The sequence below is a fragment of the Coprinopsis cinerea genome (assembly GCF_000182895.1).
Source record: "Coprinopsis cinerea okayama7#130 chromosome 2 map unlocalized cont3.2, whole genome shotgun sequence".
In the NCBI taxonomy this organism is placed as follows: Eukaryota; Fungi; Basidiomycota; class Agaricomycetes; order Agaricales; family Psathyrellaceae; genus Coprinopsis; species Coprinopsis cinerea.
In genome coordinates, this window is record NW_003307543.1 from 604610 (window position 1) to 627309 (window position 22700).

Below are 22700 nucleotides of genomic sequence, written 5' to 3' on the forward strand. Positions count from 1 at the left end.
GCTACCCTCTACGGCAAAACCGATAAAACCGAAAACCCCATCAGAGCTGGTCAGGCAGGCTTTAGGCGGATACAGGAGGCTACACAAGACGGTTAGACTCGGTTAGACTTGGTTAGCGTATCCTAATCCACGGAATGTGAACGGAAACAGGCACACATGACGATTCTACGACTTTCCAGAGGCTCTTTGTGCCTCGGTACCGACTCAAGGCCACCGAGCTTTCTCCAACTAAGGCTGCTGAGGTATGACGTCGTCGACCAACAATCCAGAACAACCCACTTGTTCATTACAGTACGACGGTAATAAAGGAAACAACAAATGCGAAAATATACTCAACGACTCCACTGCACACCGCCTTGCCGCTGCTGCTTCTGCTCCCTACCCTTCCTAAAGATCTCCTTCTCAACCCTCTTCTTACCCAGCGTCTCAATCCTTCTCTGCTTCTCCCGCCTATTCCCTCCTCTCGACACGACATTCTCGTCACCTTCCTCTCCAGAGATTGTACCCTCCGGTTCCAAGGGCTCCAGCACATCCTCACTCTCCGACCCATCCTCATTCCTCTTCCTCTTCTTCGCCTGGTTGCCTTTACCGCCTCCAGGCCCAACGACGAGGTTCACCCGCGGAGGCGTAGCGAACCCAAATGACTTGCCAACCTTTGCCAGATCGAGCTTGTTGACGTCGTAAATCTTCTTGAGCGAGTACGAGGCGTAGGATTGGAGGTACGACCTGAAACCGTCCTTGGCCGATTTATGAAGGAAGTAGTTCTTTTGGAGGAGTTTTTCGAGCTACACACTCTCTCATTAGCTCGAGGCAGAAATGTAAATTGAAAAGCGACGCACCTGAGTCTGGATGTTGGCTATCCGTTCAGCAGGGAACGAGTACTCGTTGAGAGGCACCTTCGCATCCTTGAGGTATCGCAAAAACCCAAGCTCGCTCTCCAACAAGAACAACAAACTCTTTCCAACCTTGCCTGCACGAGCCGTACGACCCACACGATGGATGTAATCCCTAGGGTCATCCGGAGGGTCAAACTGCACAATCCAGTCCACCCGTGGAATATCCAAACCACGAGCCGCAACGTCCGTGCAAAGCAAAATCCCAGACTCGGCATTGATGAACTCGAAGAAGGTATTCGTTCGCTTCATTTGCTTTTGCTTTCCCTGTAAAGCCCGTCCGTTAGCACCCAACACAATCACAGATCAAAGCAGACACAAGGCAAAACGCACATGGAGATCCAACACAGGCACATCGATATAATTTAACAACTCCGCATGGTACTTGACCGAATTACAGCTCGAGAAGAAGACAATAACTTTCTTTTTGAGGTTTTTCTTGAGGAAGGTGTAGAGAAGGCGGAAGCGCATGTCGGAGGAGCAGACCACGTAGCCTTGGGAGAGGGTAGAGACTGTGCTGGTGGCTTCTTCCTTGTCGACGTCGACATGTACGGGGCCGGGGCGAAGGGATATTCGGGCGAGGTCGGTGACTTTTGTGGTTTGGGTGGCGGAGAAGAGCATGGATTGGCGGTTTTCTGGAGAGGAGATGGAATAAAGAGGTTAAATGGGATTGGTGAGTGTAGAGGGTGGAGAGACGTACCATTAGGAAGGATAGAGATAATTCTCTTCATTTCCTCCTCGAAACCAATCTCCAATATCCGGTCGGCCTCGTCGATAACCAGTGCCCTGAGGTTGCGATACACGAATCCTTTGGCATTCTGGGAAAAGATAAAGCGTCAGCATCAGAGACCCTTGCGAGCATAATATGGCATCCAACGACTGTACCCACCTGAAGATGATCCAAAAGACGACCAGGCGTAGCCACCAACAAGTTTACACCCTTCGAGAGTTTATCAACCTCTGCCTTGGGGTTCGCACCACCAATCACAACACCAAACGTCTGCGAGTGGTACGCCATGAGGTCCTTCGCAACACCAAAGATCTGCAGGGCGAGTTCACGGGTGGGGGTGAGGATAATAATACCCGTTCCTATTCCCAACCAAAACAAACCCTTATCAGTACTCCACTTCCACTACTTCCGGGAGCGATAAAAGGCGCACCGTTAACAGGCTTGAACTTCAACCGATGCAGCAGTTCGACGGCAGGAATCAAGAAAGCGAGTGTCTTTCCAGATCCCGTTCGCGCAGCTCCCAAAACATCTTTTCCCGCCAACAAAACGGGTATAGATTTAGCTTGAATCGAGGTCATCGTTTCGAAACCCATATCCTTCAAAGCTCGGAGTGTCGGTTCAGAGAGATCTAGTGTATTGAAGGGCACGCGTTCGGGTTGTTTTGAAGTAGATGCAGAGGTGGTAGACGTCGAGGCAGATGCGGAGGCTCCATTGGAAGTGGACGGTTCTTTCCCATCGTTAGAAGGCGATGTCGACGGTTCTTTTGACGATTCCTTGGAATCTTTTGAAGGAGATGAAGACGCCTTTTCGGTCGACTTTTCAGGTTTTTGAGAGGAAGTAGATGGTTCTGCAGAACTTTCGGTCCGTTCTGGTGCAGTTTTGGATGTTGAGGGTTCGTTGGAGGGTTTGGGTTTGGCGGCCTTGTCGCCGACAGATCCTGACTTCTTCTTTCGAGGCATTTTGGTGGGAATTGGGGTCGTGGTTTGGGGTCAATGAACGGCGAACGCTATGGAACTTTTTTTGCATAGGGCGAGAGGCTCCCACGCTGCACTCTCGGACCTATTACACCTGCCAGATTTGGCGCAAGAGCCCCTTTTCGTCCTCCCTCCATGAGTGAATCGCATTCAAAACATCGGTTACGACTCTCAGAGGATAGTGCATTATAGGGTATAGTATGTACAGGTATAGTCACAATGTCATGGTGCCTTTCACAACGATTGTAAAACTAGGGAAACGAAAAATGGCCGAGCCGCTGGACCACGATACGACGTTCAGTCAGAATCAGACATGTCCATGTCGCTGTTTTCGTCGACGACCTCCGATTCAGGGAAATGGGGCGAAGGCGGTGGTGGCAGAACAGTGGGGGGAAGTGGTGGTGGAGGTAAGGGTGGGGGCGGAGGTGGTGGTTCTGTTGGCGGAGGCGGCGGTAAGGGCGGTGGTTCATCAGGAGGTGGAGGAGGCAAAGGAGGAGGTTCCGTGGATGGGGGAGGGGGTCCAGCACCCTGCTCATCGTAGACAGGTGGCAGGTTGAAACCGCTATGAATAGGTAGAAGCTCGGATGAGAAATACGTTGTCGGATATTGAGCCCATCGCTTGGGAGGGGGAGGGGGAGTGGGTTTGTTAATTTCAGACACCTCTTCTTGCTGCTCTGAGACCGTAGATTTGGGCCTGAAGGTGTCCGCGAAAGTAACTTCCTCGGTATGCCCGTCGTCGCCGACTATGACAAAAGGTTCAGAGTCCTCGAGGTCCAATTCAACGTCCCCACCGTGTTCTTTCCAGATACGCTCGCGGACAAGGTCTCGTGGATCCTGAACGTTAACCCACCCCTTAGGATACCCCCATATCGCCATGTTTCGGAGCCACGGGGCGTCGTCGTTTCCCAGAGCCTCTTTCAACAATTCCCCTTTAACGGTGCCCGGTTCAAAGTGGTCAAGCCAGTCAAGCCGTGTTTGTCTCCAGCCTTCCGCAATATGGACGCGTTGCCAGTTCGAGGGTACCACACCCAGGGCTTCTTGAGAAAATTTATAGTATTGGCGTGAAAGATCTATAAGGCAGTAATCCAGTCGAAAGGGACATTCCTTGACGGTATGCTCCTCGTGACCACAGTTGAAGCACCGGGGACGGAGGGTGAAAGGTTCCTCAGATTTGCCAGCTTCGTCAGCCCCTAGAACACGTTGGTATGCGCGGTCGTAGACGCCGAACGGCTCGTATTCGCTTGGCAAGTCCTGAGGAATGGTATGCGCGAAGAAAGGCAATATTACTTCTGGGGTGTCTCCTGTCGATCTGTCGTCGGTTGCTGCGCGCTCGACGCTGATTGAGACGTTGTCGTTGTTGCTGTAGACGTGCTCGACGACGCTGCCACTGTCTCGTCCCACTGTGACAGGGCTTTCATCACCGTCTGGGCGTCCCATCGGCCTTTGGCGATCTCCTTCCCTTCAAGGTGAAGAGCAGGGATCCAATACACATACTTCTTCTTCCACCTCTCTTGACCCTTGTCCTGGATATTCACGGTATCCAGTTCGAAAGGGCGCTGGACAGGAAGACGCCACACGTTAGTCTTTGAGGTGAAATTCGGAAGAGGGAAAACCCACCGACTGCCGGACTTTGGCAAGTTCTGCTTTGGCAATCTATAGAAAATTTTGGTCAATGCAAATATGAATGGATACGAGAAGAACTACTGACATCACAAAGAGAACAATTTGGGCCAGAGAAGAGAGTCAGACGAGGGATTCGAGGGATTCTCATGATGGTCGCCGGTGGCAGAGTCGATGCCAAGATTGGACATCAATATTGTACGGTCACGTGGCAAGGCCCCTGTTGACGGCATCGAACTGTTGTAGTTTGAACCATTGAATTTCAGTCTCCCCTCGGTTTCTTCAAGTCTGTTCAGGGTCTTCGGTTTCCTCTTATCCACCACGAGCGGCTCCTGGTCAAACTCAATGGTCTGTAATGTACATTACCAGATCCAGAATGGAGAATCAGAAGTGAGTAAACTAAAGGGTTCAATAGCTGGCGTCGCGTAACTAACAAAACGTGTAGCCCGACCATGTCCCTTCTACCTGGCGGGCGGCTGTATATTCTCGAAAAATTGTAACTTTCTGCATACGAGGCCCTCAAGAAAGGACAGCGGCTATGATTCCGACTCCAGCTTGCGCTCTCTGAGAAGCCCGGAGCCCATGGGCCACCCACCAACACCACTCAAGAAACCAGTAGTCATTGTAGATTCGCCACCATCAGTATGTTCGACACCCAGAGAACCCCAGATGGCCAGACTGCTGTCTGCCTTGACACCGGTGATTGGAGAGGACGAAACAGAGGATTCGAATGAACAGTACACAGACTCTGTAACACTTGTCGACCCTCCCGAATCAGCCACCTGGTCGTCAGGTCTCCCAACCCTTGTTCACGGTGCCGACTCCAAATTTTTCGCCAGAGTCACCGAGACCATGGCGGAAATGCTGCGCGAGACGGAAGGATCCGACGATGACGACGACGACAACGAGGACTACACAACCGTTCCGCACACCGACGACCCCTATGACTTTGCAGATTCGTTCTTTTCCAGCTCCAGGTCGAATTCGACTGCACATAGCACGCCTTCAGACTCTGGGAGTCCTTCAAGATTGCCACCATTTTCTTCTTATTCTCCAACCTCTTCCCCTTTTAACGATACGTTGCGGTTACCAAGTTCACTTCACGACACACATGATACCCCTTCTATTCACACCACTGCAAGCTCACCGGATCCTGTACAAATCATGGAAATACCAGCAATACCCGACAATCATAACGACCTGCTATCCCCGGTCGATTTGTCAAATCTGCAACTCCACAACTTCAGCTCGTTGGACGACACGGCAGAGTCATGGAGGGACTCCAATTCGACCGACTCTGGCTTCGTGGACACGACCAAGCCCTCCCTCACCAACGTCATGTCCCCTCCCAAAAGTCCTGTCACTTCAACTTTTGGTCTCTTGCACTCCCCTTTTGGCTCACCTTCGGCCCGGGTGTTGTCTCCCAGGCTCGGAGCGTTTATTGGTCGCTCGCCTTCGGCCAGTGCCCAAGAACTTCCGACCACGGAGAAGGAATTGGTTCCGCTGGAAGATGATCTCGAGTCTCTTGATTCGCCGACACATCACAACGCTGGGCTCGCTTCTGCAAGGCAGCTGGTTGCGGATAGCCCTACACCTCAGGGTGCTCGACTCGGTCCTTCGCGACCTGCATCGTCGGCTTCCTCACATGGCGATGAATTGGTGACCACTCAGTCCATTTACGACGATCTCAGCGACCAGGCAAGCTCTTCGGAAGACGATGTCACTGGCTCCTACGGCCATACCGACATCTGGGATCTGGATGCGGGGTCCACCTCGATCTATATCGGCCAGCAAGTACAAAGTCCATATGCTCCCGACGTCCAGCAAACCTTGAGCCAGCAAAGTGCGCAGTCACTCTTGCTCTCACCCGTCCGGGAACCCGCACCTAGTTGGGAAGAACGCGAAGCCGAGCCCTCCTCTCCGGCATCCTCATCCACCAGCCACCCCTTCCCAGTACCATCCTTCAACGACTACAAAATCGCCGGACAATCGTCTCAACTTGTCGACGATAGGGATTTGCACGATGAGGACAACTTTGACGACCAGACGGGCCGGTGGTCACTGGAGTACACACAGGACTTCTCGTCCCTAAACGCCGATGCAACCATCGAAGCGATCGATATCCCTGAAGACGACCACGCCCAACCTCTCGCTGAAGCCCAAGATCGGAAACAGGTGCAGTTTGCAACACCCAAGAGCGACGTACAGCAAGGTCCTAGTGCACTCGAGGACGAGTCCTGGGTCGCTGGCAACAGCGGGTACTCATCCGCCGATCCATTCGCTGCATACCCGCCTGACGAGAACGTCGGCCAGTCCCACGCCGAAGCGACAAGCGCGGCCATCTCCATCTCCGAAGATAACCACGCCCAGCCTGACCGGAAACATGTGCAGTTCGCAACCCCCAAGGATGAGGTGCAACAAGATCCCAGTGCACTCGAGGATGACTCTTGGCTTGTCGGCAACAGCGGGTACTCGCTATCCGCTGATCCATTCGCTGCGTATTCGCCGGAAGACGATGTTACGCCCGACGAGGGTGTCGCTCCGTCCCACACTGATGCAACAATCGAGGCTGTCGCCATCCTCGAAGATAACGACCACGCCCAACCTGTCCCTGAAATTCAAGCCCGGAAACATGTGCACTTCGCAACGCCCAAGCGGGAGGTACAACAAGGTCCCAGTGCAGTCGAGGACGAGTCTTGGCTCGTTGGCAACGCCGAGTACTCAGTATCCGCCGACCCGTTCGCTGCGTATTCGCCGGAAGACGATGTTACCCCCTCCCGACCGCAGTCCTCGCAGTCACAGCGTTGTGTAGTCAGGTTCGAAGCGCCCTGGGTGCCTTACAACTCCGAATACTCGATTCCAGATGACCCATTCGCGGCAGACCCAGATGACATCGATGCGAGGGCCTCAGCTGCCTACGACGAGGCAAGGTCACCGACTCCCAGTCCCGCTTTCCAACCCGACCTTAGCAGTATTGCAGAGGCCTCTTGGGTGTCATCATCAGGGGACGGGGACGATACAGGGGTGCTGGGCCGTCTTGCCCACGATACAGTCATCTCGAACGCCAATGCGACAGCAGCTTCCGTCGACTACCTCGAGGACAACCTTTCGCCCACGTCCAACAACGACAAGGAGGTAACAGAAGATTACACCGACGTCTATTACCAGGACGAGGACGAAACTCAGCTACAGTCGAACGACGAGAGTGCCACTTTGCATCCCGTGGCGCGGGATACAGCGCCCTCTGATCCCCCTGTTTCGACTGCCGTCGTCGATCATCTCGAGGAGGATCGTTCTCCGAAGTCAGACAACGACGAGGAATTGGACACGGAAGATTACTCAGAGTTATACCGTCGAGCTGACCCTGGCGTCCAATGGAATGACGAAGTCGTACCCGTGGATTCTGTCGGAGACAGTTCTCGTTCTGACGGCAATGCCGCAGGCGCTTCTGATGATTACTTCTCAGAGGACCTCTCTCTGGCGTACACCGACGAAGAGGAGATCGACACGGGAGACTACTCCGACATTTACCTCCAGTCAGATCCTCGGTCGCCTTCCTATGACACCAGCGACTACGACACGACTACCCCCTTGGGACTTTGCTGCGCAAGATACAGTGGTTTCCAATGCAAATGCCACAGCAGCATCTGTCGATTATCTGCAAGAAGACTTGTCGCCTTCATCACCCAACGACAAGGAACTGGAGACCGGTGACTACTCAGATGTTTACCTCCAGCCAGATCCCAGGTTCCAGTCGAATGACGAGGATGATTCGACAGCGCTTCTCGGGTATCTGCAGCCTTCTCCAGAGCCTCCAGAACCAGAGAGCCAGGATGGGGATACTATTAACTCACTCTACGATGTGTACACCGCCGAGGCAGCGCCTTCACCCCAACCCCTTCCTCCGCTTTCTGACCCATCCACACCATCAAGTTGTCTGCGGGAACGCGTCTTCACTCCACCACCAGAAAGACTGCCTCGGTATGGAACACCTCCAGTTCAATCACCTGCTGTTCCCTCGTCACCTCCCACGTCTCTTGGTCTTGGATCTTTCTCTAGAGGAGGGCAATCCCCCTCGTCCGAGCACTATCAGAGCATCCATGACCGCCCGCCAAGCCAGCAAAGCAACTCGCATTCCTCCGTCGTCTCGAAGAAGATTCCATTTGGTTTCCGCGCAGTGAGTACCATCTATGGTTATCCTTAGATCATTGATTAAAGGCTTTCAACCTCCAGAGCCGCCCTTCGTCTCGTTCATCTATGTTATCCAACAAAAATCGCAGTGTATCCCAGTTATCCCAGCTGTCCACTGCCAGCCTCAATGGTCCCGGCGAGCAAGAGCAGCAGGCTTCCAGTACACCTCCTCCATCAGCTTCTAGTTCCACTGGGCCGGCCCTTCGTCCTCTCAGGCTTGTGAGTTGATTGCGCCTCCGACCCCGTTTAGGTCTCGCTGACATGTTTTCAGTCTGTTCTCTTGCAGTCTCATTCAGCTTCACATTCACGTTCATATTCTTCAACAGCACCATCAAGCATCACTTCATTCTCGGTTAATAGTTCTTCACATTCCAGTACGTATCGACAATTGTACGACGTCGGGAGTTTAGAATTGACATCGCCTGGCAACCTAGACGTTCAAGATTCTGCTTTAGCTGTACCTGTATCATCACGCAATTCTTTATTAAACAACACTTCGGTATGCCCCTTGCCATTTGATTGTTGCCGTCGCGATTGACTCATATGTACCTCCAACCCTAGCTTTCGACACCTCGCTCTGCACCATACCACACTACTACCAACTCTATAATCGACACTGCACGCTCACCATCTCTACTAACCGAAGACCTAAACCACCTCGCTACCTTTGGTTCACCTGTTTCTGCTCCCGTCAACGCTCCCTCAAACTGGCCGTCACATCACCCCGCATCCCAGCATTACGACTATAGATCATCGAGCAGGCTCTCAGAACCTATTTATGAACTGGAGCAGGAAGAAGACCTCGACGATACCGAAAGGCAGGATGTCCGAAATGAACCTATCCGTAGGCCCATCCTCCCTACTCCAACTCCCCGATCAGCCTCTGTCAGCCGCCCAGAATCCATTCTTCACCCTTCGCTGCATGCGGTTGCTACACCAAAACCCACGCTGATGTTTGCCATCGCCAGCGACGATGTGGACCAAGTTCGTCAAGTGCTCGAGAACGGCGATGCGAACCCCAACGACCTGGTCGGCCCTCAGTCCGCACTCGAGTTTGCCTTGTCAAATGACCAGCTTGCGAACAAGCTTAATATCGTGAAGACTCTTCTCGCCTTCGGTGCTGATCCTTCGACACTGAAAGAAGATGTTGTGGAGAAAGCTCCATCAGGGGCAAAGGCGGGAGAAGACCAGTCAAACGAGGCACCATCTCATCAGGCTGCGAAGACCTTGATGGAAGGAATGGATCCTGCGACCAGGTGTGTACTTTTCAGGTAGCTACATTCAGTTCAGAGCTGACCAAATCGATTTGCATCTGCGTAGGTACTACGTCGAACGAGCCAAGGCCCCTCAAACCAAACGCACATCAAGGCTCATTCACCGTTCCTTCTTCCGCCCCTTAACACGAGTTCAATATGATCTCATTGGCCAAGACCGTGCCCTGGAAGAACTGTTCAAGCTCTTGAGCATCCATTCGAGACAGATCACGGTCTCACCTCTGGTCGTTATGTTTTCTGGTGAGTTAGCACGCACTTCACCCGCCCAATTTAAATCTTAACGCGTTCCCTTGCACCCAGGTCCCAGTGGGCATGGCAAAAGCTTGCTCGCACGTAAATGTATGTCTTCGATTTAGATTCAGGTTTTTCCGAACCCGCTGACATCAAGTTTACAGTTGGTTCCTTGCTTGATGTACCGACGCATACGGTCAATATGGTCACCCTAAGGACGCAGGACGACCTATGGGAGTCCTACTCAATCAGCCCTGTCGAGGTAGGCACCGCGTTAATCACACTATTCGGCTACTAAATTGATTATTAGGAGCCAACCAATTGCACGCTTGCCGAGTTCCTGGTCAACAACGAGGGAAAGCGGTGCGTCGTCGTACTGGACGTGAGTATTTCTCCACTCGGTATAGCTCGCCGCCGTTAAAGCTGACTTGACCGAAATTGACAGGAAATTGAAAAGGTCGCCAATGACAAGGTACTCTGGTCATTGCTTATGCCTTGGGAACACGGCCGGTGCTCGCTCGAGGCCAGGAGTCGCCATATTGATGTGCGAAATGTCATCTGGCTCTGCACGTCCAACATCGGTCAAGACCTCATCTTTGACCACTGGAATGCTCGCGAGTACGCGGAGGAAGTGTTAACACGCCAAGAGTTCCTCGACCTAGTAGCCCTTTTACGGCCGCAGGTGTCTGAGCGGCTTGGGGTAAGTATCTATCTGTAATGTTTGCATTCAACGTGATCACTGACAGTCGCTTCTGACAGGCTTCGGTGTTGTCAAGAATCACTTCGGTGCTTCCCTTCGTACCATTCACATTGGAGGAGAAACGGGCGATGTCGGCAGAGGCAATCTTTCAACTGGGTGGCGAGGATGCACTGGCACTTACGCCTGACGAAATTGAGAGCCTCATTTCGATTTCTCTGAGCCAGTACATCCCAGAAGAGGGCGCCAGGTCTTTGCACAGAGCTGTATCCAACCACCTCATAGATATGATCTGAATCATACTTCTTTTAGGATCTCACGTTCAAATCTTTCTCACCCGGCACTTTTTCCATACGTGTATTTCAGTCTCTCTGCTTGAACTGGCAGGCTTAACTCGACCGTTGATTGAGGGGTCCTTGCGGTATAATTGCGATACTTGGATGTTGTTCTTGTGGCGGCGAGGTGACGACCCGCAATGCCGTCTCGAGCACAGTGACAGCTGTATGAAGGATGATCAATCTGATGATGCTCTTTTCCCTCAAGTTGCCCTGGGCAATATATCACAGCGCTCCCGCGAGGTTCGTTATTTCGAGGAGCTTCCTTTTCCCCCAGGTTCTTCTTCACCTTTGGGTGCCTGTTTCCCTGCACTTGTTTTCTCTTCCCTCCTTTTTTCGTTATTCTGCGGTTCCGACTTTCGTGCACATTGGAGGAGCTATGGACTTTCATGGGCGGCTCGTACGGATCAGGAGGCAGGACGAGGGTGTTCCGTCCCCTGTCGCTGAGAGTTCGACTCCGCCGGCGAGTGATTCCCCTGTTCCCACCAAATCAGCCTCTCGTCTCGTACTCCCTGTGCCGGCCATAGCAGGCATCGTTGTTGTTGGACTCATCCTGATTGGCCTCAGTACGTGACGACTGTCACACGAGTGAAGTGATTCTAACGCTGTCATTTAATAGCAATTCTGCTGTGGAGATGGAGAGTGCGATTGAGGCAGTTACGGCGGTTCAGCGCCAGCCTACACAATTCCGTTCAAAAGTACGGTGTCGGCCGCGGTATTTCGAGCTCAAACTCCAACGACAGCATGCAAAAGATGGAAATCCACGGTAGCTTCTTCGAGTCAGACGATCCGCCGTCCCGAAAGAGATCCACCCTAACCTTCAAGGTCACCGGAAAGATGCCCCAGTCGCCGACCACCCCCAAAGGCCCTAAGAGTCCTGTCAGTACGTGGTTCAACGAAAGACCGAAATCTGGGCTGCATTATCTGAAGAAGAAACCCTCTCATTCTCCGCCGAGGGCTGAGGGGAAGAGGTCGTATAAGGTTCAGCATCTACCCGACTCCGTTCGGACAAAGTGTATCTCTGCTCCTCTCCACATTGTCAATGGACCGGCCGAACCATGGACGCCTGCAACGCCCTCCCCAATGACAGCCACTCCCTCATCTCGACAATCCGAAGTTACGCCACCTCAACGCCCTCCACCAGTCGCATTCCCTCAAACTCTAAGGCAACAGACTCAATCAACTCTGTCTAGCCAACCACAGGCATCAAACAGTGGCGGAGATAGATATCTCAAGGTCGACCAACTGCGTTTATCCTTGTCAGCAATTTCGTCAGACGGCTCTCTATATTCCCGAAACAGCTTGTCTAGCACTGCGGATCACCAACAACAGGCGTCACCCGTAGCAGGGGGCACAGCTGCGCCGCCCCCTGGCATTGGCAGCAGCAGCAACTTGAACAGCCAAACCCAAACGCAACGACGTCAGCACAGCCGTAAACCCTCGACGCCACCTCTGCCTCCCTCATCCACAACGCTCAATTACGGACATCGCTACGAAAGCGAGCTGCAGCGTCCCGGGAGCGCAGGGAGCCAGCACCACCCCAGCCTTCCCCGGTTGATGACCGCCATCACGCGGTTTGTTCCCACTTTGGATGATGAATTGCTATTACAGGTTGGGGATACTGTGCGTGTGATTGAGGAGTATAGGGACGGGTGGTGTTTGGTGCAGCAAGTCGGCAGGATCGACTCGCCGAGGGGCGTAGTTCCCGCAGTCTGTTTGCAAGAGCGGAGGAGGATCGTCCCTGTACCCGTGTCGGTTGTTGGTTCTCCGTCGCATAAAAGGTCGAATGCCTCACTAGCGAGTGTGAAACATCAACCTAGGCGGTGAGTACCCCGGGAGTCTGGACTCCCTCTCCCCTCTCTCGCATTCTTGACGACCTTCCACCATGCCTCGTTACGACTTCGACCTTCTCTTTCACCACCGGTATGCCCCGATTTCGACGAGTTCAGAGCTTCTTGAATCCCCGCTCGTTCAACAGCATTTTCTAGCTATTCTTTCATACTCTCTTCTTGAAAGCAGATGTCCGGGACACTAGCGCACTTGCAACCACTATCCACTGTCTTTCTTTCAACCAAGCTCCCTTGTGTGCATTGGCGAAACACATTACCTGCCACTCTATCCCTATTAGTTATTAGTTAGAATCGCACTGGCCTTCCTAGTGCACTTTTACTTTATCATCACCTAACGGACTTTAGGTAGCTAGCTTGCAACTGAAAGCGACCACTGTTCTAGTCTTGAAATTCTGAAATGCAAACAAGTCAAATTTATATACACGAAGTTGCCGATAGAAGCTAGTGTACAAGGATTTCGTCAAAAACCATCACAGCGGCTGGTAAATCAAGAAGCTATAGGATGTAGGCGACACAGCCGCTCTAGTAGGTGTGGTAAATAAAGGATGTCGAACGCGTCAAAAACGTAGACGAACCAAAAGTATGTACAAAGAAGCAAAAGGTATATACAGTGAAAACAAAATCAATCAAGGATACGCGTACAATTAGGAGGGCGAGAGGATAGACAGATAACAAATATGTACAGTGAAGGATGAACGAGAGAACCATCTGAACGATATGGAATAGCAGTTTTTTTCAAGGCGTGGCATATTTTCGAGGTGTCGTCGGAGAGTGTAGCATGTGCAGCCATATGTCATTGGCGATGACCAGCGGAAAAGTCGAGGACGGCGAGCGTCAACGTCGTAGTCGAGGATGTTTTTTTAAAAAAATCAGGCTTCAAGCATCGCTTTTCTTCATCGGCGAAAATCTGAAGAACCTAATCACGGCCTAAAAAGCCAGTAAGAACACAGCACACAGAGACTACACCGACGATGAGGAGGCCTCACCTTTAAAGCCTCCTTGGGCAAGGCCTTCAACCTCCCCTTGAGATAGTTCTTGACACATTCTGGGCACTCCATCCCTTGTTCGTGCTCGCCAAAGCCGAGGTGACCAGGGTCATCTTCGATACTCTGTGGAAATGTCAACATGGTCAGTTACTGCGAGCGCTAAGGAAGTACTAAGTAGAGATGAACTTACAGGCAGAAGTAGTCTCTTTCGCGGTGGTGGGTTCGGGAGCTCGATGAAGATACCTCGCAACTTCGCGTCTATTGAGGTCAAAGTGGTGGTGAACGATGGCCATTGGGCCTCAAGGGGAGGAAGCGGCATGAATGAAGACGAAATAAGATGTGGTTAAGATGATGGGTAAATGGTGAAGGAAATAAAGGCAGTATGAGGACAGAAGAAAAAAGGAACGGAAGTGAAGAGAGAGGGGAAGAGGCGGAGGGGGTGGGGGGGTGGGGGGCCGAAATTTAAGGCGACTCAATTCGGTCTCGGTGCAAGCCGAACCGTGGGCGAATACGACACACTATCCAACGAAGCTTAAACCAGTCACAAATATTCACCATAACCAAAAAGGGCGTTGCCTATGGAGGGACGTCCCAAGGAGGACCCGGTCAGCTGTCAGGCAACAGGGATTGCGAACCGATACCAGGGCTTCACAGTAACTGCAAAACATCTAGATTTGTTCGTCGAGGGGCAAACAGACGATGGCTGCTGACTTCTTGGTCCATACTATCAACCGCGTCGACGGCGCGGTCAGAGTGAGAGCACAGACTGCAGGGAAGAGGTGGGCGGTCAGGTGAATTATGAATAAACCGGTTTATTTGAGGTCGTTTTCCGATACGATACTCGCTTCCAGATACTGGCGCTCAGAGCTCGCTGGTATTGAGGGATGGGAAGTATTTTGTTAATGAAATGACACGCGCGATACGATACCTCTCTCGGTAGTCCCATCCACCTCAATCATTCAATCTTGCACCAGACTACCTGGAAAATATCCGATTGTCGCGTCTTCACAGTCGAAGGTGGCCATGTACGCATTGCTGTTACCGTGTAGGCGAAGGAAGGAGGGGCGGGGGCATGTTGACACTGGCTGAAAACATGTTGGGCGGAGCTGGGAAGGTGAGCGGCGTTCGTCCTCATGTGCGATTTGACGACCTTGAGGCACTTCAGGATGGAACAGAGCAGCGAGACAGCTGGTGTCGCGGGCCTGTAACTCTGGGCGAGGGCGCTCTTCCCCGACAAGGCCATGGAACATTGCGAAGCTTGGGCTGGGAATTCGGTGACTTCCATGCTGCTTCACGACATGCTGCAGTTGTGCCGCCGGCCTGTCATCTCTTTTCCAGTTGTACGACACTGCGGGAAACGTAGAAACCATCCGGGGTTATACAAGGCATTCGCTTTGAGGGTGGCGGGTGAGCATGGCCTTCAGGGTCTGCTTGTACCGGACGCAGGGTTCGAAGTCGATGTTGGAGCTCGTGCTGGCTGCATCGTTCATTCCCGATTCATTGGAGGACCCTGGTGTTGGCAAGAGTTGCGAGTGGGCTGTGGGCTAATGACGCTTGATTGGGGGACCTTGGTTTTCGAGGCTGGAATCAGCTCGACCTTCGATCTTCTGCGCTCTTCTGGTAGGGTCTTCCTGACTCGAGGCACCGAAACAAAGTGTATTGTTTTGAATCTTGAATCTTCCCCTCCTCCACCAAAGCCAGACCCGTGGGGACGACCGAGTCACTCAGAGTCGGGATTGGGCGGGGCAAGGGCGGGAGCGACGGGCGGGCATCACGTGACACCGCCCAACATGAAAGTGAGTTTCCACCTTTCCCCATCCTTTCTCTCATACCACCATGACTGAACTGAATGGATAGCGGTACGCATGGACTGTGTGACTGAATGCAGCGTTGTCCCCAAGAGCCCCGATGAAATGCAGGAAGACGCCGTCACGAGGCGGGAATGCGAGCAGACCTCAAGAACGGAAGCAAGGGTACTGGCGATTTGGCGGGATTTCGAAAATTCCTTGCTTTCGACGTCTTCAAGTGCGGTCTGCGACAATATGAAAAACGTCGACAACGATGCTGTGTGATCTTCGTCTGGTGACTGCGCTTGCTCCGCGAATGACTCGGGAATGCCGCCCCGCGGCGGGCGCAAAGGGACAACTAACCCTTTGCTGCGACGACGAAAAGGATATCAATGCATGACTGGAAAGGATGCAACGATGGCAAACTCACCTGCACGTCGAGCTTTCCAACGCAGTCGACCAGCCTCGCTAGGACTCAAGAACCATGGAAAGCCTGTGCATGAGCACGGCTCGCTCCTCTTCCCACCGCCAGACGCAAGCGCTATCTTCATTCTTGCGAGACCTCTCAGTAGGTGAGGCTGACCTCCGAAGCAGGGAGGCCGTCTGGCTTAGCGCCTCACGGTGCGACGTCGCGAACGTTGACACCGACTACTATTCTGCGAACCTGCAGAATCAGAGAGCTTCTATCAGTCATTGTAAACCATTGAGTTGGAATATCAGCCCGACCCTCGATGTTCCACGAGCAATGGACCAAGCCCCGAAGATCCTAGTTTGGCATAGGTGAAGCCTTCAGTTGAAACCTTCAAGTGAAACCTTCAAGTGAAATCTTCAAGTGAAACCTTCAGTCAGAGCCTTAGGTAAGACCACCCATTAACCCATACCCTCCCTTTCGCCCAGCACCAGCCTTGTGCTCGTCGTTCTCGAAGTCGCTGAACATCTCTTGAAGCCGTGGAAGTGTATAGCAAAGCGGTGTAGCCTAAGATATGTGGCTGGGAGTGAATTGGGAGACTTGACTTGGCTGAAGCTGGTGGCTGACAGTGCAAACCCCTCGGCTGCCCCCGAATCCAAATTTCCCAAGGCGCCCCGCACAAGTGCTCCTCAAGCGACCTGCCTCTTGCCTCTGCCATTTCAAAACTCTCTAGGACTCGACCGACTTTGCCAGAGACGTGAAAAAGTGTATACAATTTTTTCCTGGAATTTCACTCCTTTTTCTCGGCATTTTCTGACAACCCCCGACTGTTCTCCGTGGTCGCGCAACTTTCTGCAGCTCAATGGTGCTCAGAACGCTGCTTGACAACTCTGGGTAACTAATCTCGAGTTCGAAGCACGACAATTCAAGCCTTTGGTCGCGCGGTGCCCTCATACATTGACGATATTGAACCCAGAATCCTTCTCATGCTGAAGCCCTCCCGCAAGTCGATAACGCATCGAGGCTGCTTTACGAGACGAAAGGAAAGTACGGCGCACGACTATTGGATTAACATAAAATGTACAGTGCGCTCATTCCTGAAATACAAACTAATGTTACATGCTATGAGACGGTCCCAAGACCGCCGATAAATGTACAACTGGTATAGAGCGAGCAACAAGACGAGCAACTAGCTAACGTGAACGAGTTATATCGATACAGATTAACAAATGTGCAAAACCGGACAGTCCAATAGCAATGCACAAGAAAAAGCGAACAACAAAACCGGAGAAGAGCAAGGAAAGCAGTCATAATATACACGGTCCAAGACGATACCAAAAAGTCCAAATCACAGCGCCCCTCCCCCACTGCAACCTCAAAGCTCAAGCTCGAGCGCATCTGGGGTCAACCACTCAACCTACACACAAGTCCTTTATCAGATTCATCCATCCAGAAAACGAAACACCAAAAAGAAACACTCACCGATCCCTCTTGACGCCTCTGCTCCCCCGTCAAAACCACGAACCGCCTATAATCCTCGATCATCGCAGGATTCCTTTGCATCGCCTTCAGATCCGCGACGACCTCCTGCTCTAGTAAAGCATGCCACTCGGCCCTAGGTGCGCCAGCGTACTTTGACTCGAAGGCATCGATACCCCATCGAAGAGCCTGCTGGGGAGAGGGGGCACCAGCCCACATATACTCCTTCATCCACTGGCCGGTCTTCTTGCTCACTCCAGGCCAGTTCTTGCCGCGCTCTGGGGGCGCGTTGAGAAGAGCGATTCCACCTTCAGAGATTTCGGCGAGGAGGAAGGCCAGAAGTGAGGATTTGGATCTGTATTAACGAGGTCAGATCCACAAGTTACAAGCTTTGTGAGGTACCGAAACTTACTTGGCCTTTTCGACGTCACGAACACCAGCCAAAGTCGCCAACATTCCTACAACCGACGGCACAATGTATGCCGTCCAGAAGGGATGCTCGATGACAGCCCGCAGCTTCCCAAGAGTTCCGGCCGTAATCAGTGATGAAGGCGCAAGAGTCATAACCCCGCCTAGCACGAGCACAATGTTAGTACCGTTCGGTAGAGAAGCCTCGAGACGAGCTACTCACCTATAGGAAAGATCTGCCGGACACCCCAAAAGCTGGACGAGTACGATTGGTGCGTCCCAAATGAATAAAACTCCACGCTGTCCTTCGTCGCCTTGACAAGCTCGACGAAATCCGAGAGCTGATCCAGATCCCCAAGCGCTTCAAGGTGGATGAAAACAATCCCCGGTTTGTTGCCACCAGAGACAGGTCTTATTCCAGGGCGTTCCACCTCCGCCTTCTTCACCATCTCGCTCTTGATGAGATGCTGGTATTCAGGCATCTCGGACACATCGCACTCGAGTCTGACGCGATTCAAGATTGACGCTAGCAACTGGGACTCCAGTTCAGCTCTGGGTGAGGTCCCTTTTGTCGATGTCAATGTTGCCAGAGAACCGGGATGGCCGCTGAGGCCTGCAGCGCCGCCCTTGTAGATGCCCCAATATCGCTGAACGCGCTGAAGGTGTCGGTATATACCCTCGGGGAACCCCAGAACACGGAGAGCCAGCTGATAGGTAGGGCGTAGCTTCACGAGCGTTTTCCAATGGGCCGGCCCATATTCCACAGTGCGTACGGGAGCGTCATCGTGCTTGACCACCGGACTCGATAAGAGGTCCCTGATTTTGTCGAACTGCAACTGGGCATTGGCAAAGGGGCCCCAATTTCGAATCGATCGGGTCGGGGTATCAGAGGTCCAGGTGTCGGTACCAGATATCTGCTGTGGATTGAGCGACCATGGAAGGATCACGGCCATGAGACTGCCATCGCCTTTGGTCAGAGGAATGTCGAGCAATAGTTGCACGCGTGAGGGGTAGAGAAGCAGATGGGCGACATGGTTACCATCCATATAGAGAGGAATCATCGCAACCTGGGCCACAACGTTAATTAGGTTGGCCACCTGTACCAGAATGAAATTATAGTACCTGTCTCCGCCGAGTCATCAACGCTCCCAAGTTCTTCCAAGCGGTTTCATTCTCGTCAACAGGATCACGCGTGACTTGAGCCCAGTACGCCGGTCGTTGACACGCTTTGAAAATAGTCTTCAAGTCTTCGGCATCGAGCAAGGATCCAACCTCCAGCTGCTTGGGCAGCACCATCGAAAAGTTGAACCTAGTAGGGCGGATTTCAACTTCTTGACCAATAATGACCTTGAAGTCTATTTTGTCTGCCGAATTCGCAATTTGAACTGTCAGAGGCCCTGTCCATTTCAATCCGCTAGATGATGAAACTGGCGGAGGAGCCAGTGCCTTCAAGTTCTTGGTCAGTCGCAGAGACAAATCCAAGGACGGTTGCTGTACGTTCACATCCAGCGGCGCAAAGAATCTATTCCCAGAAAGAAAGTACAGTTAAAGACCAGGGATTAAGCGCAAGCACGACTTACTGGGGAGGTGCCACATCCCTTAAAAATTCATCAGCCGCCTCCAAAAGCCGGTTAGGTGGCGGTGGTGAAGCCGCTTTCTTTGACGCGTTTCGTGAACTTCCGAGTGGTGAGCCACCTCGCACCGACTGAACCATCTCTCGTCCAAAGAATCTGTCTCGCTGTTCCTCTGGAGGCCTCGGTGTAGGCCCTATTGGTGTACGGAGGCTCCTCGCATCTGCGTCGCTTGGTCGAAGGAGCTTGGGGATGCGGGGTAATGTCTTTTTATCAGTCTTCTCAACTGGCTGCGCATTAGTAGGAACCTGCGCGCTAGGAGCCACGACAGCGAGCGCGTGCTGAACCAGTTGTTTCTTGGTAGAGATAGGTGGGGGATACAAGTCGGAGGACGATGTGTATGGCTCGGATTCGTGTTCAGAGCTGGAAAGGGCCCTTGTCTAAAGTGTGGCATTCGATGTAAGTGAAGGCACACTGGAACACTCCCAAATTGGATCGTTACCTTGCCTCTACGAGGAGAAGCTTCGGGGCGACGAGAGCGCGTGGTGTTAGTGTCCTTTATCTTCAGTATGAAGCCCCTTCCGTTCTGCAATTTCGGCCGCTTCTTGACTGGGCCGTCTGCAGAGTCCGATTCTGACATTTCTTCGTGTTCTTCTTGATTTTGAGGTCTTCTCCTGCGGCTTTGGCTCGAACTAGGTGGTGGCTTTGGGTTGAGATAGTCAGAAAGGCGTCGGGTGGCCATACGACTCTTTTAAACCACTTACTGCGAGTGGCAAATCGTCGTCATCGTCAGAGTCCGTACTTGTCGAAAGTGGGACATCGTCATCTGGATCTGAATCACAAAGGTTCTCGTCCACCTTAGATCTGGCGTACAGCTCTTTTTCTTGTTCTATCCAAGGCAGTTCAGTGGCATCTAATGAAAGGGACAAAGGGATATGAAGTTAATACACACCGATCCATGAGGGCGGGGCATGAATTTCTTGTCCTTCATAGTAATCGGTGTCGCTGTTGTCGAATTGTGAGACCGCGAGCCAGAACTTTTGCAAGACTTCTTTGCATTGGACAAAGCTTTCGGGAGGTTCCCAACTAGCGGGAAGAATGCAAGAACTGTCAGTGCAAGAATAAAAACGCGAGTGCAATCGCGTACGTGCACTCTTCGTCGGGATAGTTCCACCACTATAATAAATAGGTAGTCATCCCTGTCCTATCAGGTATGCATAGTGAGGACCAACCTTGACTTTATATTCCTAGTAGTGCCGCTTCAAACGTCATTTCCTCAGGGACCAGGCAAAGTGATCAGCATACCCAGCAGTTTTCGGTACCCCGAGTTCTTTTCTTTTTGCTTCTGGGTACGTACGCCACTCTCGCCGCTAGTATTACCTCTGACAAAACGTACCCCTCGTTCAGCTGTGGGGTAATTGGGATTTCCCCGCCCCTGATCGGTACTCACCGACTTCGAACAAGACAGGTTCCTCGACAGGCTTTTCGGCCTTGGATTTGCCTTTACGAGGCATACTCCTGCGTAATTCTCCAGTATTGAGGCTGTAAGAGATGCTACGCTGCCTGATTTCGAGTTCGAAGAATAGCGTCGTCGTAGTTCGAAGACAAGCAGCGAGGTTCTCCCAATCAGCGCCGGCCCATCACTTTGGGTGCACCGTCACGCGTCACGCGAGGAACAAATACGCATCCGAAAAGGCAAGTACACCCCTATTGAAGTGAAAGCTGTATAAATAACCTCCATACTGCCATTGTCCATCTTCCATTGATACACCCACCATCATGGGCGGTGAGTTTACATATTCGCCACAGAAGATTATATCCTGACTGACATCCCCTGCGATCCCAGAATCTGGAACTGTAGCCGATAGATCGATGACCAAAACGGACAGGATCATGGATGTCATTCCGGACGACGTCCTGAGGGTGATATTCAACGAGTACGTCCAGAGCAAGTACGGACGGGGCTCATTCCCATTCCCGGGATACGAAATCGCCCCAAAGGTGGCGCAATACGATATCATTAACTCCAACACACCCTTTCGACTCGGGAGGGTATGCTCTCGATGGAGAGCGCTAACCGAAGATACACCCCAGCTCTGGACCGCCATCTGCATCCCCAGTGCAAAACGCCCTGGTATGCTCGAGCTCTTTGAGCTTTGGCTAAAGCGGTCGGGGAAGATGCCAATTACGTTGATCCTCAACTTGATGGACGGGGAGTGGAAGGACTTCCAGAAATCTATTGTCGAGCAGGCGTTCAAAGAATCCGAACGATGGCAGCGAGTCAACTTGCAGCTCGGGGGCGGGCCCACCCAGCTCGAGTCCATCCCTTGGCAAAATGCCAAAACCCCAGAGCTCGAATTCATCACCCTTCGTCTTCCCGGCTGGACTTCCAAATCTGTTGGCGAGTTCCTCGATGCCCTTGGCTCTAACAGCAAGATTCGGGGTGTAGAGTTCAACGGGTACTTTCCTGTCCCACAGCCAGTTCGAATCCCCGATGTCAACCTGAAGGTCCTTCGGCTCCACGGATTCAAGTGCTACGAGATTTACAGTTACCTTGGCTCGAGCCACGCTGCCCTGGAAGAGCTCGCGGTGGACGACATCTACTGCTGCGTGTTCCCATACACAGCGCACCCTCGTATGCCTTTCCAGATCAGGATTAATACTCTGAAAACCCTCTCCATCCGGGTAACCGCAGGACTCCCCCAATATCTCCCTGACATCGTTGCCCCCAACTTGGAGAATCTATATCTCGACGTGGTGGAGCGTAACGAGCAACACCTAGGCCAATTCTGGACGATCCTCCAAATATTCGGGAAGCATTCTAACTGCAAATTGAAATCTTTCCGCTTTCCCGGTGGGTTCGAGCACCAAGTCACCGGGGCGTCGTGGTCCCTCCCCATGTTTTCTCAGCTCAGAGACCTGGAGATTCGTGCTCCAGTAGGCCTTTCGACGTTGGAGCACCTCACCTTCACCAAGGAAAGGAAGCTTTTACCAGAGCTGGAACGGTTGGTCATTACGGACTGCCGCGCCACGAATGGTGTTCTGGCGAACATGATCAAATCCCGAACGAGTAAGTTGCGGGATGTCCTCAAGCCTGGAGAGAAGCTGGAGCCAAAGTTGAAGGTGGTGGATGTGAAGTACGCCAATGATGGTTGGAGGAATTGTCCGCAGGAATTCGCTCTCGTGGACAGGATCAAGGGTCTCAAACTAGATATCGCTCATTGAATGCGAATCTCTTCATTTTTCTCACCTTCTCGCACTTCGA

At 52.4% G+C, this 22700-nt stretch overlaps 8 protein-coding genes across 8 annotated transcripts; 4 read left to right on the forward strand and 4 right to left on the reverse strand.

Moving 5' to 3' along the window:
• Positions 1-270: 270 nt before the first annotated feature.
• Positions 271-2582, reverse strand: CC1G_10586 (ATP-dependent RNA helicase HAS1; the record flags this gene model as incomplete). Its single annotated transcript, XM_001832858.2, has 6 exons — positions 271-785; positions 840-1160; positions 1227-1528; positions 1594-1711; positions 1783-1982; positions 2054-2582. The coding sequence occupies 6 exons, from the start codon at positions 2580-2582 to the stop codon at positions 333-335; spliced, it is 1923 nt and encodes a 640-aa protein (XP_001832910.1). The 3' UTR covers positions 271-332.
• Positions 2583-2894: 312 nt separating this feature from the next.
• Positions 2895-4368, reverse strand: CC1G_10587 (hypothetical protein; the record flags this gene model as incomplete). Its single annotated transcript, XM_001832859.2, has 4 exons — positions 2895-3837; positions 3885-4153; positions 4215-4250; positions 4306-4368. 4 exons carry the CDS (start codon positions 4366-4368, stop codon positions 2895-2897), a joined length of 1311 nt encoding a protein of 436 aa, XP_001832911.2.
• A 518-nt stretch (positions 4369-4886) lies between these two features.
• CC1G_13846 (hypothetical protein) lies at positions 4887-10906 on the forward strand (the record flags this gene model as incomplete). Its single annotated transcript, XM_002911765.1, has 12 exons — positions 4887-7699; positions 7755-8394; positions 8451-8627; positions 8680-8782; positions 8843-8907; positions 8970-9664; positions 9729-9922; positions 9983-10021; positions 10078-10175; positions 10224-10295; positions 10359-10613; positions 10673-10906. 12 exons carry the CDS (start codon positions 4887-4889, stop codon positions 10904-10906), a joined length of 5385 nt encoding a protein of 1794 aa, XP_002911811.1.
• Positions 10907-11324: 418 nt separating this feature from the next.
• CC1G_12842 (hypothetical protein) lies at positions 11325-12933 on the forward strand (the record flags this gene model as incomplete). Its single annotated transcript, XM_001832862.2, has 3 exons — positions 11325-11511; positions 11565-12768; positions 12924-12933. 3 exons carry the CDS (start codon positions 11325-11327, stop codon positions 12931-12933), a joined length of 1401 nt encoding a protein of 466 aa, XP_001832914.2.
• A 655-nt stretch (positions 12934-13588) lies between these two features.
• Positions 13589-14100, reverse strand: CC1G_12843 (hypothetical protein; the record flags this gene model as incomplete). Its single annotated transcript, XM_001832863.2, has 3 exons — positions 13589-13711; positions 13782-13904; positions 13972-14100. 3 exons carry the CDS (start codon positions 14098-14100, stop codon positions 13589-13591), a joined length of 375 nt encoding a protein of 124 aa, XP_001832915.2.
• Positions 14101-14480: 380 nt separating this feature from the next.
• CC1G_13847 (hypothetical protein) lies at positions 14481-15853 on the forward strand (the record flags this gene model as incomplete). The annotated part of the gene is made up of 7 exons (XM_002911766.1): positions 14481-14560; positions 14633-14672; positions 14722-14806; positions 14831-14895; positions 15089-15577; positions 15639-15640; positions 15670-15853. 7 exons carry the CDS (start codon positions 14481-14483, stop codon positions 15851-15853), a joined length of 945 nt encoding a protein of 314 aa, XP_002911812.1.
• A 1499-nt stretch (positions 15854-17352) lies between these two features.
• On the reverse strand, positions 17353-20949 carry CC1G_12844 (hypothetical protein; the record flags this gene model as incomplete). The annotated part of the gene is made up of 13 exons (XM_001832864.2): positions 17353-17394; positions 17460-17811; positions 17869-18028; positions 18088-18931; positions 18987-19386; positions 19445-19875; positions 19938-20138; positions 20200-20324; positions 20388-20521; positions 20583-20611; positions 20668-20682; positions 20832-20842; positions 20886-20949. 13 exons carry the CDS (start codon positions 20947-20949, stop codon positions 17353-17355), a joined length of 2808 nt encoding a protein of 935 aa, XP_001832916.2.
• Positions 20950-21328: 379 nt separating this feature from the next.
• CC1G_12845 (hypothetical protein) lies at positions 21329-22660 on the forward strand (the record flags this gene model as incomplete). The annotated part of the gene is made up of 1 exon (XM_001832865.2): positions 21329-22660. One exon carries the CDS (start codon positions 21329-21331, stop codon positions 22658-22660), a length of 1332 nt encoding a protein of 443 aa, XP_001832917.2.
• Between the last annotated feature and the right edge of the window lie 40 nt (positions 22661-22700).